The sequence below is a fragment of the Schistocerca americana genome, chromosome 4 (genome assembly GCF_021461395.2).
Source record: "Schistocerca americana isolate TAMUIC-IGC-003095 chromosome 4, iqSchAmer2.1, whole genome shotgun sequence".
NCBI lineage: Eukaryota > Metazoa > Arthropoda > Insecta > Orthoptera > Acrididae > Schistocerca > Schistocerca americana.
This window is the reverse complement of record NC_060122.1, coordinates 491,409,596-491,424,629: the sequence shown is the minus strand read 5'-3', so window position 1 is coordinate 491,424,629 and position 15,034 is coordinate 491,409,596. Positions and strand designations below refer to the sequence as shown.

Genomic DNA, 15,034 nt, shown 5'->3' with positions numbered 1-15,034 from the left:
GTTAAGTAAGATGGTGTCATGGATGTGTCTAATGTGCATTCATGGGTGTGATAACTCAGAAAAGACAGAGTATTGTTTGACCACAAACCAAGACATTCTTGGCGTCGCACCAGCCAGTCTGACAACGTGATTGAGCAGGTGGAGAAAGTTGCTTTGGAGGGTTGCCGAATCAATGTGAAACACATTGCCTCCAGAGTAGGCATTTCCATAGGATTTGTGCACACAATCCAGCATGAAGACCTGAAAATGCATAAAGTGTTCTCCAGTGGGAGCCACGAGTGCTGGCGGTGACCCCAAGACTGTGTACGTGCCGTATTGCCAGGCAGTGCTGATGCATGACGATGGCATGAATGGGATTTTCTTTATCGATTGCGACAGTGGATGAGACATGGATGCCATTTTTTGATCCTGAAAAAAAGCACCAGTCAACTCAGTAGAAGCGTACACACTCACTGCCACCAAAAAAATTCGGTGTTAGCAAAGTGCTGAAATAATGATGGTGGCCATGTTCTGGGGCAGCTACGGCGTAACTGTTACTCATTGGTGTTACAAAAGGCACTACCTGACAGGTACATCCTACCAATATATTTTGAAGAACAAACTCCTTTCAGCATTGTATGAAATACACTCCTGGAAATTGAAATAAGAACACCGTGAATTCATTGTCCCAGGAAGGGGAAACTTTATTGACACATTCCTGGGGTCAGATACATCACATGATCACACTGACAGAACCACAGGCACATAGACACAGGCAACAGAGCATGCACAATGTCGGCACTAGTACAGTGTATATCCACCTTTCGCAGCAATGCAGGCTGCTATTCTCCCATGGAGACGATCGTAGAGATGCTGGATGTAGTCCTGTGGAACGGCTTGCCATGCCATTTCCACCTGGCGCCTCAGTTGGACCAGCGTTGGTGCTGGACGTGCAGACCGCGTGAGACGACGCTTCATCCAGTCCAAAACATGCTCAATGGGGGACAGATCCGGAGATCTTGCTGGCCAGCGTAGTTGACTTACACCTTCTAGAGCACGTTGGGTGGCACGGGATACATGCGGACGTGCATTGTCCTGTTGGAACAGCAAGTTCTCTTGCCGGTCTAGGAATGGTCGAACGATGGGTTCGATGATGGTTTGGATGTACCGTGCACTATTCAGTGTCCCCTCGACGATCACCAGTGGTGTACGGCCAGTGTAGGAGATCGCTCCCCACACCATGATGCCGGGTGTTGGCCCTGTGTGCCTCGGTCGTATGCAGTCCTGATTGTGGCGCTCACCTGCACGGCGCCAAACACGCATACGACCATCATTGGCACCAAGGCAGAAGCGACTCTCATCGCTGAAGACGACACGTCTCCATTCGTCCCTCCATTCACGCCTGTCGCGACACCACTGGAGGCGGGCTGCACGATGTTGGGGCGTGAGCGGAAGACGGCCTAACGGTGTGCGAGACCGTAGCCCAGCTTCATGGAGACGGTTGCGAATGGTCCTCGCCGATACCCCAGGAGCAACAGTGTCCCTAATTTGCTGGGAAGTGGCGGTGCGGTCCCCTACGGCACTGCGTAGGATCCTACGGTCTTGGCGTGCATCCGTGCTTCGCTGCGGTCCGGTCCCAGGTCGACGGGCACGTGCACCTTCCGCCGACCACTGGCGACAACATCGATGTACTGTGGAGACCTCACGCCCCACGTGTTGAGCAATTCGGCGGTACATCCACCCGGCCTCCCGCATGCCCACTATACGCCCTCGCTCAAAGTCCGTCAACTGCACATACGGTTCACGTCCACGCTGTCGTGGCATGCTACCAGTGTTAAAGACTGCGATGGAGCTCCGTAAGCCACGGCAAACTGGCTGACACTGACGGCGGCGGTGCACAAATGCTGCGCAGCTAGCGCCATTCGACGGCCAACACCGCGGTTCCTGGTGTGTCCGCTGTGCCGTGCGTGTGATCATTGCTTGTACAGCCCCCTCGCTGTGTCCGGAGCAAGTATGGTGGGTCTGACACACCGGTGTCAATGTGTTCTTTTTTCCATTTCCAGGAGTGTATGTCTGGAAAAAGCTGCGTGTGTGCCCTTTTATCAAGACAGTGCACCATCATATCGAACAAAAGTGACTCTGCAGTTTCCTCATGACAACAACTTTGAAATTATTTCTCATGTTCCCTACTCATCTGACCTGACTCGTAGTGACTTTAGGCTGTTTCCAACGATAAAAGATACTCTCAGTGACTGCATATTTACTAGCCATGCTACTGTTGCATCGACGATTTTCCAGCAGTCAGATCTGACTCCTAAAGAAGCGTTCACAATGGCCTTGAGATCATGGCATTTACATTGTGAAAAACGTGTACAGCAGCAGGCAGATTGCTTCAAGAAGTGACACAAGTTTCACTGTTTTCATGTGATTAGTTTGTGATAAAAAAAAGTAGGTATTGTAACTTGAATGCACCTCATAAAACTGAAAGACATAAAAACTCAATATTTTGTAGAGTATGCACTCTTATTTCTGTAGTCAATTTGATTTCAGTTTCAGGCCTAATATCCCTTCATAATATGTAATTAGCATTTTAACATTAAAATGGCTTTGAACCACGAAAACCTATGCAATGAAAACTACTCAGCTTCCATCATGTTTATGTAAAACATTTGTGTGATTTCAACATAATGTTACCTTTTCCAGTGTATGATGATTAACAATTGTAAAGTTTGTCAGTAGCTGGCAAGTGGCATTGTCCATAATTCTGCCTCCGTGTTCCGTAGTGCTGCCAGATGCAGGTGACACGTATGACATACATTATCTTATCAAAAGTATCCGGACACACCTATATAATGTGGAATCAATTACTATATGTTATGAGTAACAAGAGGTGGCCCTTACAGTATAAAAGGAGATGGGGGAGGGGGGGGGGGGCAGTATTGTGTTCTCAGTAGAGAAGCATTGATAATACATGGGGTAAGTCAGTAGAGATCAGTGACCTCAAATGTGGACTAGTCATAGGGTATCACCTGAGTAAAGTATCCATCAGGGACATTTAAACCCTTCTAAAGCTGCTCAAGTTGATTGTTGGTGATGTGACTGTGCATTGGAAAAGCATAGGAACAACCACTGCTAAACCAAGACCAGGCAGACCACATTTACTGACAGTCAGGGACTGTCAAGCTTTAACAAGGGTGATTGTAAATAATCATTTGAAATCAGTGAAAGGAATCATTTGTGAGTTCCAAACTGGTACTGGCAGTCCAGCTAGCACAATGAGTGTGTGTAGGAAGTTAAAAAGAACCAGGTACAATGGTCAAGCAGCTTCTCATACCCAAACATCTCTGTAGATGGTACTCGGCAACGCTTGAGATGGTGTAAAGAGTGATGCCACTGGACAGTAGATGACAGGAAACAAGTGATTTCGAGTGATGAATCACACTATATCCAATGGCAATCCAATGAAATTGTTTTAGTTGGCAAACATTACCTGCTGTGGTGTGTGTTGCCAACAGTGAATTGAGGAAGATGTGGTGTTATGGTATGGGGATGTTTTTCATGTTTAGGGTGTGATCCACTTATTGTGCTTAAGAAATTGGTAAGTCTGGGACGATGTGAATACATTTCATAGCATTGTGTACTGCGTACAGCAGACAAACAGTTCAGAAACGATGATTGTGTCCGTATGGTAATGCACCTTGTCATAAAGCAGCGTCTGTGAGGCAATGATTTGCGGATAACAACATTCCTAAAATTGACTGGGCTGCCCAGAGTCCTGAAATGAACCTAGGGAAAGACATTTGTGGTAAGTGAGAGCATCTAGTTTGGTCCAGACCCCAGCGTCCTGTGTCACTACCTTCTCTGGTTTCGGCTCCAGAGGAAAAATGTGCTGCCATTCCTCCGTAGACATTCAGACACCTCATTGGAAGTATCCTCAGCAGAGTTCAACAAGTTCAAGAGTGAACATGCCCCATATTAATATCCACATATAGGTGTCCAATCATTTTGATCAGGTACTATATTCAGAGTTCTCATTTATGAGGCCTGTTCAAAAAATTCCGGAGCATCCGTAATTTCGTCCCAATGGTGTGTTGAAGTGATATGCTGTTGGCATCCCTGCACATGCCAGTGTTTTAATGTATAGGTGCTGGAAGTTTCATTATTGTATGTCTGTTAGTTATTGTTCCGTGCTGTGTATAGAGTAGAATGTTGTGTTGCACAGTATATGAATTTCGAGATGACAGAGTTAAAGGAGGGAACCGTTGGCATTACATTTTGTGTGAAACTCAAGAAAACCCGTACAGAGACACACCAAATGATGCATGAACCCTATAGCAATGAGTACTTAAGCCATACTTGGTTTTACGAATGGTTCACATTGTTTAAAAATGGCCAGACAGACGTAAGATGACTCTCATTCAGGACTCTCTTCAACATCTACTGAGGACACTCGTGTCAGGAAAGGCAACAAAGTTGTGCATGCCAATTGAAGACTAACTGACTGAGAGATTGCAGAAGACTGTAACATTTCAGTTGGTTCAAGTCATGAAATCCTGACACAGCCTCTTGGAATGCATCATGTTACTGCCATGTTCGTCCCACGGCTCATGAGTCAAGACCAGAAAGACCTTTGCCTTGCAGTCTGTGAAGAGCTTTTAGGTCATGCAAATGAGAATGAGATGTTCCTTAAGAGAATCATAACCAGTGATGAGGTGTCGGTCTATGGTTAAGATGTCGAGACCAAGGTTCGTTCTTCACATTGGGTTAGGGAAGGTTCTCCAAGACCAAAAAAAGTTTGGCAGGTCTGGTCAGATTTGAAAGCCATGCTGATGGTTTTTTGAAGGGTTAGTTCGTCATGAATTTGTGCCACAGGGACAGACTGTTTATTGATGGTACTATCGAGACGTGTTGCAATGTCTGCTAGAAAATGTGAGAAGGAAACAGCCTGAAGTGTGGCGAGACAATTCATGGCTCTTGCATCGTGTTAACACACCCACACATTCATTCCTGTTGGTGCATGACTTCACAAAAGACGAAATCACTGTGCTGCTTCATCCTCCAGACTCTCCAGACCAGGCCTTTGCAGACTTTTTTTTTATTTCTGAAGCTGAAAAGCCCATTGGAAGAATGAAAATTTGCAATGATAAACAAGATAAAAGAAAATTTGCAAATGGCACTTCCCACCAAGAATGCTTCCGGAAGTGTAAATGGCATTGGGAGCAGTGTATCAGTTCTGGAGGAGAGTATTTCAAAGGAGACCATTCACGATATGTACAAGATATGCGTAAAAACATTTTGAGAACAAAGTTCTGGAATTTTTTGGACAGACCTCACATTTGTCAGTGGAAAAAAATTCCTGAAAATTAATTGTGCAGCACAAAAAATTGACAGTAAAGGTGAAGTGTTAAGCCTTTCTAATTTATTTTTGTATTTTTTTTTCTTTTTAGCAATATAGCCACAGAACAAATGTTGTATACTGAAGCAGATCTTGAAGCTAGCATGGATAAAATTGAAACAATAAATTTCCATGAAGAAAAGGATGTATATGGAATAAAATTTTGGGCCTACAATGCAGGACATGTTCTTGGTGCTGCCATGTTTATGATAGAGATTGCTGGTGTGAAGGTGAAGTAATTATCAACTTTTTTAAATCTAAACAAATGTCTTGTATTCAAATCTAATGAAGAAAAGGAAACACAAGAGAGGTTTTTCTTGATGTAAGTATTGTGTTAGTTTCAGATAAATAAAAAGTATCGACTTATCATCCTGTGTAGCAAAACTAACAGCAGCTACATCTATTAAGATCCTTATCTTGAGCATTTGGAACAATCTTCTTGTGTAAAGGAGGGAAAAAATGGGATAATAGAAAGATGACATGGCCAACATTGGACAGAAATAAACACAGAGAATAATAGTAAAGCAATATGACAATATAATGAAAAGAAGGGACTGCTACTCACCATATAGTGGAAATGTTGAGTCACAGACAGGCACATCAAAACGACTGCTAAATAAGTAAGCATTAGGCCAGAAGCCCTTTTTCTGAAGTAGACAACACACACACACACACACACACACACACACACACACACACACACACAGGTATACAAAGGGGTCCAGAAAAATGTAGACACTATTTGATAGTCAATATTAATGGAACAGAGTGACATTCCTGTACAGTTGTTGCATTGGTGGGCGAGGGGGGTTATTTGGTTATTTTGTGTGTTCAAAGTGACCTGCATTAGCAATCGAACGACATTGATGCCACTGAACTGTTGACTGAAGTACGGTGTCAGCCTTGCCAGTATGATAGCCCCACAGGACATCTGGATGGTTTCTCATATCAGGTTCAGTATAGCTGGCTTCTGTTGATAAACTTCATTTTCCAAGGTCACACATAGATAAATGTCAAGAGGTGTAAGGGCTGGAGGCTGGTAGGTACTCAGCAGCTATGAATCGTCCAGGTAGATTTTCATCCAAGTAGGCTCTGACATCTCTGTGGTAGTGAGATGGAGTGCTGTCTTGTTGTAGGTAAAACCTTTCATTTCCAAACACCTCTCAGATGGCAGGTAAAATTGATGTTTGTAGCCTATTAAGATACACTTCACCAGTTAAGGTACCTTAAAAAAAGAATAGGCCCATCAAGCCATGTGATGACAGAAAACCTTTTGGCCAAAAGCTTACGGGTTTAGTAGTCTTTTTGTTGTGCCTGTCTGTGACTTAACGTCTCCACTATATTGTGAGTAGCAATCTATGCTTTTCATAATATTGTCATTATTCCATCCTGGATTTTCCATAGTTCGGTAAGGGGATATGTAAGATATATAAGACAGCATTATCTTCTTTGCTGTCACGCAGGTCTGCATTGTATGTGTGGTGAAAAAGCATGTGAATCTTCTTACATGATGGCAAGTATTAGATTATGTCCTAGTGAGAGACCTGTGGCATGTACCTTACCTTCAGAGGAAATAACAACTAATTTTTGAAAATGGTATGTCTATCAGATATCTTACCAAGTTGAAATGAATGGTTATGTTTCAAGTAAATTGTAGCAAATAGTAATTAACTGTAAAATGAATTTTGATATGCAGTGACAGTTGTCTATAAAGAACTCATCAACAAATTTATGTGACTTTAAAATTACAAGGAGAAAGAATTTCTCTCAGTATGCAGAATTCCAAGTATAGTATTACTAATAGAAACATTTAAAAGTAGGAGAAAAACTATAACTACCTTTCAAATCTCTTAATCCCTTTCACAGTAGTGGAAGAGGAAGGTTAGATCAATCATAAACCTGGTTGATATGTACCCAGTTGTTATGACAGTGAGGGGAGACAAATATGAACTGAGTGACTCCATGTGCTTAACAGCATTAGAGGGAAATAAATTACTGTAGAGAGGAATAAATTACTGTGAACATTATTACAGGCATTAAAAATTGTACTGTTAAATATTCCCAAATCAAGAAATCATTTTGGATTTTGTTTTGATGAACAAGGAAATTTAGCAGTGATATGTCCGATTGCTAACTCTTGGTGATGTTTTAAACTGTTTCTTCATTGACTAGTGTGTGAATGCAGTATCTAGTCATAGGCGATACTGTGTCATGCAAAACAATATTGCTCCAGGTCACATATGTTGTTTCTGTAGGAGATAAATTATAGTCTATTGAACCAGCTGAGAGTGAGTGATGCGATTGGCTTGTACACTGTTGACAGTGATAAATTGTAGGCAGTAAAGCTGCCAGATCTTATGTATGTATCTCAAGCCCTGAATGTAATAACAACAATATGAATTGGATAAATCACTACTCACCATGTAGAAAAGGCGTTGAGGGCTGGCAGTGCATTTGAACAAAGTCCATCATATTGAAGAAAACACACACACACACACACACACACACACACACGACTGTTGGCTCCTCAGTACCTCAAGACAACAGTGGCCACGTGAGTGTAAATTGCGCATGTATAATATGTCTGGTATCCCAGTCCAACAATATGGACAGTCCGCCAGAAGGCATGGACGTATCTGAGAGCCACTAGGCAGCATCCCTATGACCTGTGAACTCTGCTGTCACCACCATAGCGATGTGCGCAGGCCATGCCCACCGTGCCAGCCTATCAGCACTCACAGGGGGCCCTCGGCTGGTCAACCTGCATTCTTTGTTTGTGTCGGATTCTGGTTACTAGAACATGTGAACATGTGTGTGTGTGTGTGTGTGTGTGTGTGTGTGTGTGTGTGTGTGTGTTTTCTTAAAGCTGATGAAGGACATTGTCCAACAACTTAGTTTACTTTCAAAAATGCCTGTCTGCCACTCGCCACTCCCTGTAACTCATAAAACTTGACATTTGTCAAGGGTGATATTCGTGATGTCTGTTTCTATAGAAACTTCAGATTTTTGATCTGTTTTGTTTTGCTACTAATCATAGTCTGAAATGTATTTCAATAATGGCAAGCGTGTCAGAAGTTTTGTAGAATTGTTTTAGTTAACAGAGGCAATTTTACTATTTGCAGTAACAGTGACCTGAATAGAACAGATCCATTTGTGTGTTGCTGCATTGAAAGCTTCATAGAACAGTGCAAAATTTGTAACCTACTACAAACATTGTTTTAATTTAACTGAAATAATAATCCTAAAGTTAGTGATGTTTTACAGTCTCATCTAGATAATGAACAGTATTCTTTCTCTTTTAGTTTCAGGTTATTAAATCAGAGCATTTTTGGCATCATAATTAATGAGAAGTATTATGTTTTGTTTTAGATCTTGTACACTGGCGACTTCTCTCGTCAAGAGGATAGGCATTTGATGGCTGCAGAAATACCCAACATACATCCTGATGTATTAATCACGGTAATATAATAGTTGGCTAGTACTTAATTTTGATTCAGCAGAAGAAGTAAAAGAATGCTTTGTATTTTAATGTATTTTGGAAGCATTAATACATGCATTTAGGTAGCTAAGAAGTATATACAAATGTTGACATGAGAGCCATTTCCCATCTACAAGAAGCAGATTGTAAATAATAAAATATTTCTAATTAGCGCAACCATATCCATATCTCAAATTCAACTGGGATTGGACTGTGTGACAGACCTGTATATATTCTTGTCTCAAACCAGGAGCTGAAGGCTTATGAATCCCAGGGAAGTCCTGTCCAAATGGTGACATCTTTGGTTTAGATAGATTGATGACATTTTTGCCATATGGACTCATGGTGAGGCTGACCTGTTAAAATTATTGGACTCTCCAAACACATTCTTCCAATTAAGTTTTACATGGTCATATTCTGAATCCCATGCCTCTTTCCTTTATGTTGACCTCATCCTCACTGAGGGTCAGCTACACACTTCTGTTCACATTAAACCTCCTAACAAACAACATACTTATATTTTAACAGTATATTTTGAAGGTTTCCATCCTTTCGATGTCAGACATTCCCTGCCATACAGCCTCAGCATTTGAGTCAAATATATTTGTTCGGATGGAGACTCTTTATAGCAACACACCACCAGCCTAGCTCAAAAGCAGATTTCCCAGTTCATCATGTCCAGTCCTGGTACTGCTGATGCTGACGAAAAAATGACTTAGTAGTGCACCTATTGTCATTCAATATTACCCTGATGTTGAATGTATTAGTCACCTAAAAATATGCTGTGAAATAAGGTCCATTTTGTCAGACATTTTGCCCGTCACATCTAGAATAGCCTTTTTCCACCCTCCCAATCTCCACGGTATCCTTGTCAGACCCTATGCTCCATCTGCACCCATTACCCTACACTGTGGCTGCTACACCTGTGACTGCCCCACTGTAAGACTTGACCTATGCACTGTCCTACAACCACATATACCAGACCTGTAACTGGAAAAACATATACTATCAAACGGAGAGCCACCTGTGAAACGATACATGACATGTATCAACTGTTAGGTAAACACTATTCCACTATCTACAAATAATAGTCCTGACTTCAGTGACTTCTTTCGCCAAATGTGTTATCTGGATTCTTACACCAGACACCTCGCAGGTGGGAACTGGCATTACACCATGTCCTTGGTTCTCGTCACCCACCTGGTATTAATATACATCAATTTGTTGGTCTCAATATTAATTTCTTCACTCCCTTTTAGTTTTATGTATCTAATATTTTCTGAGGCATCTATTCTCCCTCCCCCCCCCCCCCCCCACCCCACCCCACCCCACCTCTGTCTCACATGTCCTTATTAACGTGTGGACAATGTTGTGTCAGTAACCCCTATATTGCCCTATCTTCCACCTTTAAGCTCTCAAGTTTTCAAACCTCGTTCAGTGCATTCTCCAACAATCAGTCTTTCTTTCTCATCCCATCTGGTAGCTCTCTCCTGACCCAGGGTTCTAGGTGTCGTTTCCAAACTTGCCTCAATTCCTAAGCCTGACCAGTTCTTTTTCTTCACCCCTCGTCCTTACCCTTCTGCAAGAAGAAGGAACCACTGGCTCCAAAAGCTTGGAAATTTCAGTACCCTTATATGTGTGTTCTAGTGTGCTGCTTGGTGCATAGACTTTTTGCCTACCCAATTACATTGTAATTTCAAAAATTGATTATTTTCATTGATATATTAGGCTTCAGCTTTTAATAAATGTCATCATAAGTCATTCAGAATCGACTGCTGGAAAGGCTTCCCTTAGGCAACCCCTAGACTCTCAGTAATATTGTGCAGTATTTCACAAGATGCAATATTATGAACTGTCTGTGGATGAGCCTGGAAGCTCGTGTGACAGATCTACTGAAATTGAATTTTAAATGCACAAACTGGCTGGACTGCATAGTTTCTGACTACATTGTATATCTTTGTCAACTCAGTTTATTTATTTTGCATTATTTGATGTGCTGTCTAAATCAAATTGTGGATATAGCTGCAAAATCAGTGGAACACATGTTCATGTTAGAATTATTGGAACTCTACAGGGGTGGCCATCCTTATTATGTGTCAACTCGAATGAGTGTAGTAACCATAAGAAGAATACCGAGAACTATGATTAGTTGTCGAAATATGGAGAAATGTATCTGAAAACAGATAAGCTTATATTATTTAAGAAGTTAAATTCATTGCAGACGAATTATAGGAAGGGAGTGAAAAGAATTACCAGTGCAATGAAAAGCGAAGTTGGTGCTGATGAGCTACTGGAGCCAACATTTTTGAACATTTTACAAGGGCAAGAAATCCCTTCTAAATCGGATAAAATGCAGTTTCAACATTTAATATGTATATACACCTTTCCTTACCTTTACATAATGTTTCAAGATTTCTGAACAGTTTTGTACATTTCTATCACAATTAGGCTTTATAGGCTGTGGTGATATTACACTTGGGGATTTTACATCTTAAAATGAATTTCATGTAGCCAAATAAAGTGAGATAATTGACAGGTGCTGACTTGCAGGACTAGCATCTCACAAATGAATGTCTTTCTACTTAAATATCACTTCGCTGTCTGGAGCCTGAATATATAGCACAATATATTGCAGAAGTATGTCAAATTAGCAAGCATCCATAAGCATTTGATTCATGTATCCTCAAGATGCTTTGTAAATTTTCATGTGTCAGTCATCCTCTCATCTGATACCACTCCTTCAGTGATCTACACTCCTCTTTTATTTTCAAGGGCGCAAAGCCAGTCCAGGGGCAGATTAACAGCTGGTGTCCATACCCACCTTCTTTTCAACTCGGATATTTGACATGTAGTTTTCACAATATCACTTGACTGGCGGAGCCAACCATCAATATAATATATTGCAAAATGTTACTGCCCAATGTTATTGACAGTCTATAGGCCACTTTAGAATTTTCCATGTGCTACACGCTTCAGCTTTCCATTTGGTCAGGATCTAAGTAAATTCTTTTCTGTTGGCATCCAACAGTATACTACTTTGGTCTACTGACAATCCTTTCACCTGAGTGATGTTCTTCTCAACCCTTTCATTTTCATTACATTCGTAGTTATGCCTTCCAATCCAGTTTATTCTCTGATCAAAATGTTTGTTTTTTTCCTCTCTATGCTAATAATTTCCAACACGCAGCTCTCCATTACTCACTTACCAACACTCAGTTTTTCAGTGGTTTCCACATTAAAATTCTATGTTTCACTGCAGTAAGTAAAAATTTGTAATGCACATTGATGGCTCCCAGTGAAGTAAAATATCACTTTTTCACAGTCGCAGTTTATGTTGATGCCATCCATGTTGTACAGAGTGCTTATAGACCCCTAGAAAAAAATTGTTTGGCAATTAGTACAACCACTGGTATGCCATATGGAACTTGGCGCCTTCTGGTGCTTCTTTGCACAGTACACCTATATAGTAACTGTGTGGGAAAGGTCTAGTGGGTGTGATGAATGCCAAAGACACTCAGACTTCAGTTCTATGACATCGCAGTTGTCAGGCCGTGCTCTGTCAGAACACTTGCAGACAAAATTCAAACCATTTTGATTTTATTGGAAGCCAAAGTGTGATACACTAGTGATAGTCATTCCTTGTGACATGTATTTGTGCTAATGATTTTAAGCAACCTGAAGGTGTGTGAGTATAACCGTATATGCTGGTGAATGTGTTTGGAATTTCTGTAAGTTTTGGCTCCATTCCTTCCTTGCTCTTTTCATGTCTGCTTGGTATTAGTGAACTCATCTTTTCCCAAGTAATAATTCTTGCTAAGCCAGCATAGATCATTTTGCTGCAGAAGTTGTTCACATGCAACAGCACATTGTGTTTTCCTTTCAGGAGTCAGCATCCAGAGAACACATCTTGCAGACACTTCATGAAATTAGAGAATGTTATGCATAATGTAGTGTGTTGAACCATAACTAATGTTCTCATTTGCCATAATATAATCCAGTGTCACTCAGTAGTTTCCATCGCGCTAGCTTCATCATTCTAGTGTGTTCCAACATCACAGAGTGGTGTACTTACCAGAAATGAAGGTATCAGTCATGGACATCACACCCTTTGTAAAAATACAACTACATTTGTAGACTTGCTGCTGTCACAGCATGCAGTACTGAGTGAAGTTGCCCAATAAGTAGAATACTGGATTCAGCTTTGAAAGACTGTGATTCAGATCCCTGTCCAGCCATCTAGTGATATTCCTAAATCACTTAAACATTGGAATGGTTCCTTTGATGAGACAAAGACAGTTTCCTTCCCCAGTTTGACCTTGTACTCTATCTTGAATGACCACATCATCATTAGGCTGTTAAATTGTAATCGTCATTCCTTCCCTCCTACAGTATGCATTGTTATACTTGACCCTTTGTGATGAATTCCAAAATAATTCACACCTTTACTATGCAGAAACTAAATAACGGAATACTGATCATCCCTCTGGCAAGTTGCTAATGGGGTAGCCACCTTTATACTGTTCCTATACCTGTGTATATGGTTCTGCACCCTGTTACGAACGTGCTTACCAGCTTATAGGCTATTACTGCTATTGTACATTTCCTTATTAAGCATTTGCAGTTTTCATTTGCCTTGCCCCGACATAGTCAAGAGGAGGTTTTTAAATACAAAGGTGGCCATTGTTGTTAATATGTAGCATGATTCCCATAATAACTTTGTGTAAGTGCCTTAAGTGTTCGATGATTCATTGGCCAAGCACTGCCTGTAACGAAGCAGGGTTGCCCACTGCTATCCTGTTTTGGTTTTACACTCCTTCAGTAACTTAGTTAAGCAATGAACCTTTTTTTTTTTTTTCACTACTCAGATTCCGACTACAGATTCTGTGGCCTTCAGCCTCATAGCACAGAATTCAGAAATAGTTTAAATAAAATTCCCCTAGTAAAATCTATTATTTCAGTACATTCTAATGTCTTTTCTGAAGTTAATGAGCTAATTAGTTTTATTGGAAATGGATCCTATTAAAAGTTATGAACAATGATGTATATTGTGCAATACATATTAAGTAAAATTTGAGTGAGCTAATAGATCGAATTCAACTATAAGACTGCATCCAAAAGAAAGCCTAAATTTTACTGATTCCAGCAAAGTGCAGCAAAGTGTTTAAATTAACCTAAAGTCTATTAGTTAAATAGATATTAGGACTTGAAATCTGTAGCCTGTATGACTTTCAGTGCCAATTGTGACCAAACTACTAAATAATTCCGAGATCTGTTTTGATACTTTTGCTACCTTTATTTTTCTACGTGAAATGACTCCAGTCTCAACTTTGTAAGTGCATTAATTATGAATTAAGTAAATTTGAATAAGTAAAAATTTTTGTTGAAGATGGCTGCCATGGTTATAAGTCGGGAATTCCCACTGTGGACGCATAAGTTAGTTCCGCGTATTTAAATTTATACAGCTCACTCATGTTATTTAAGTACTAAAACCCAATAGTTAACTTCAAAACCAATTAGAAAGGATCATTTTAACACTGGGAAATTATAAACGACAATATATTAACAGAAATAGTCAAATATTCAAGCACTCGTCTATATAAGGTCCGAGCTGGTGCAGTTCTCAGTTAGTTCTCGGTCAGATTCTCATGGAGCAAAAGTGCAGCAAGTCTGTTAATTTTTCCGGTCGGTACCAAAAAAGTGTAATTGTGAACATTGTTAAGGACTGGAAGTTTTTGACCTACCTAATGTGACGATTAAGTTGTGATTTAGGTGAGACAGACGCAGCTACTGGGAAGACAATATTGAATAAGCAAAGCAAAGTAGGTCGGGAACACTGCTCACTATCTACTGGGTGAGGAAATGTTTCAATACATCCGGTTGTGACGTGAACTTTAAGTGGCACTAATACAAGGATACAGCCCGGCACGTTACATGCCTTTATTTTTTTGTGGTCAGGTAAATATCAACTGCCAAATTTTTAAGTGAGTGAAGCAGTTTAATTTGTTTGTGGCAGTTTTTATTTTTCACATTTGACAGTTGCTAAGGTTTGTTGTATGTAGTGTCTAGAAATATGTTTAATCTTGCATATATTTGACCTTCAAATCAAATCTTACTGTCGAGTTTCGTGTACTCATTTTCCCCAAGAAATCTAGTTTTATGCAGCAATTTCATACTATTGACAG

General features: G+C 40.6%; 1 protein-coding gene across 1 annotated transcript in view; it reads left to right on the top strand.

The window, feature by feature from the left end:
• Positions 1-15,034, top strand: part of LOC124612822 (cleavage and polyadenylation specificity factor 73) — an 86,579-nt gene that overhangs the window by 25,497 nt on the left and 46,048 nt on the right. Inside the window, exons 6-7 of the mRNA XM_047141243.1 lie at positions 5,427-5,604; positions 8,744-8,833. Of these exons, the coding sequence (XP_046997199.1) occupies positions 5,427-5,604; positions 8,744-8,833 (268 nt within the window). The remainder of the gene's footprint in view (positions 1-5,426; positions 5,605-8,743; positions 8,834-15,034) is intronic.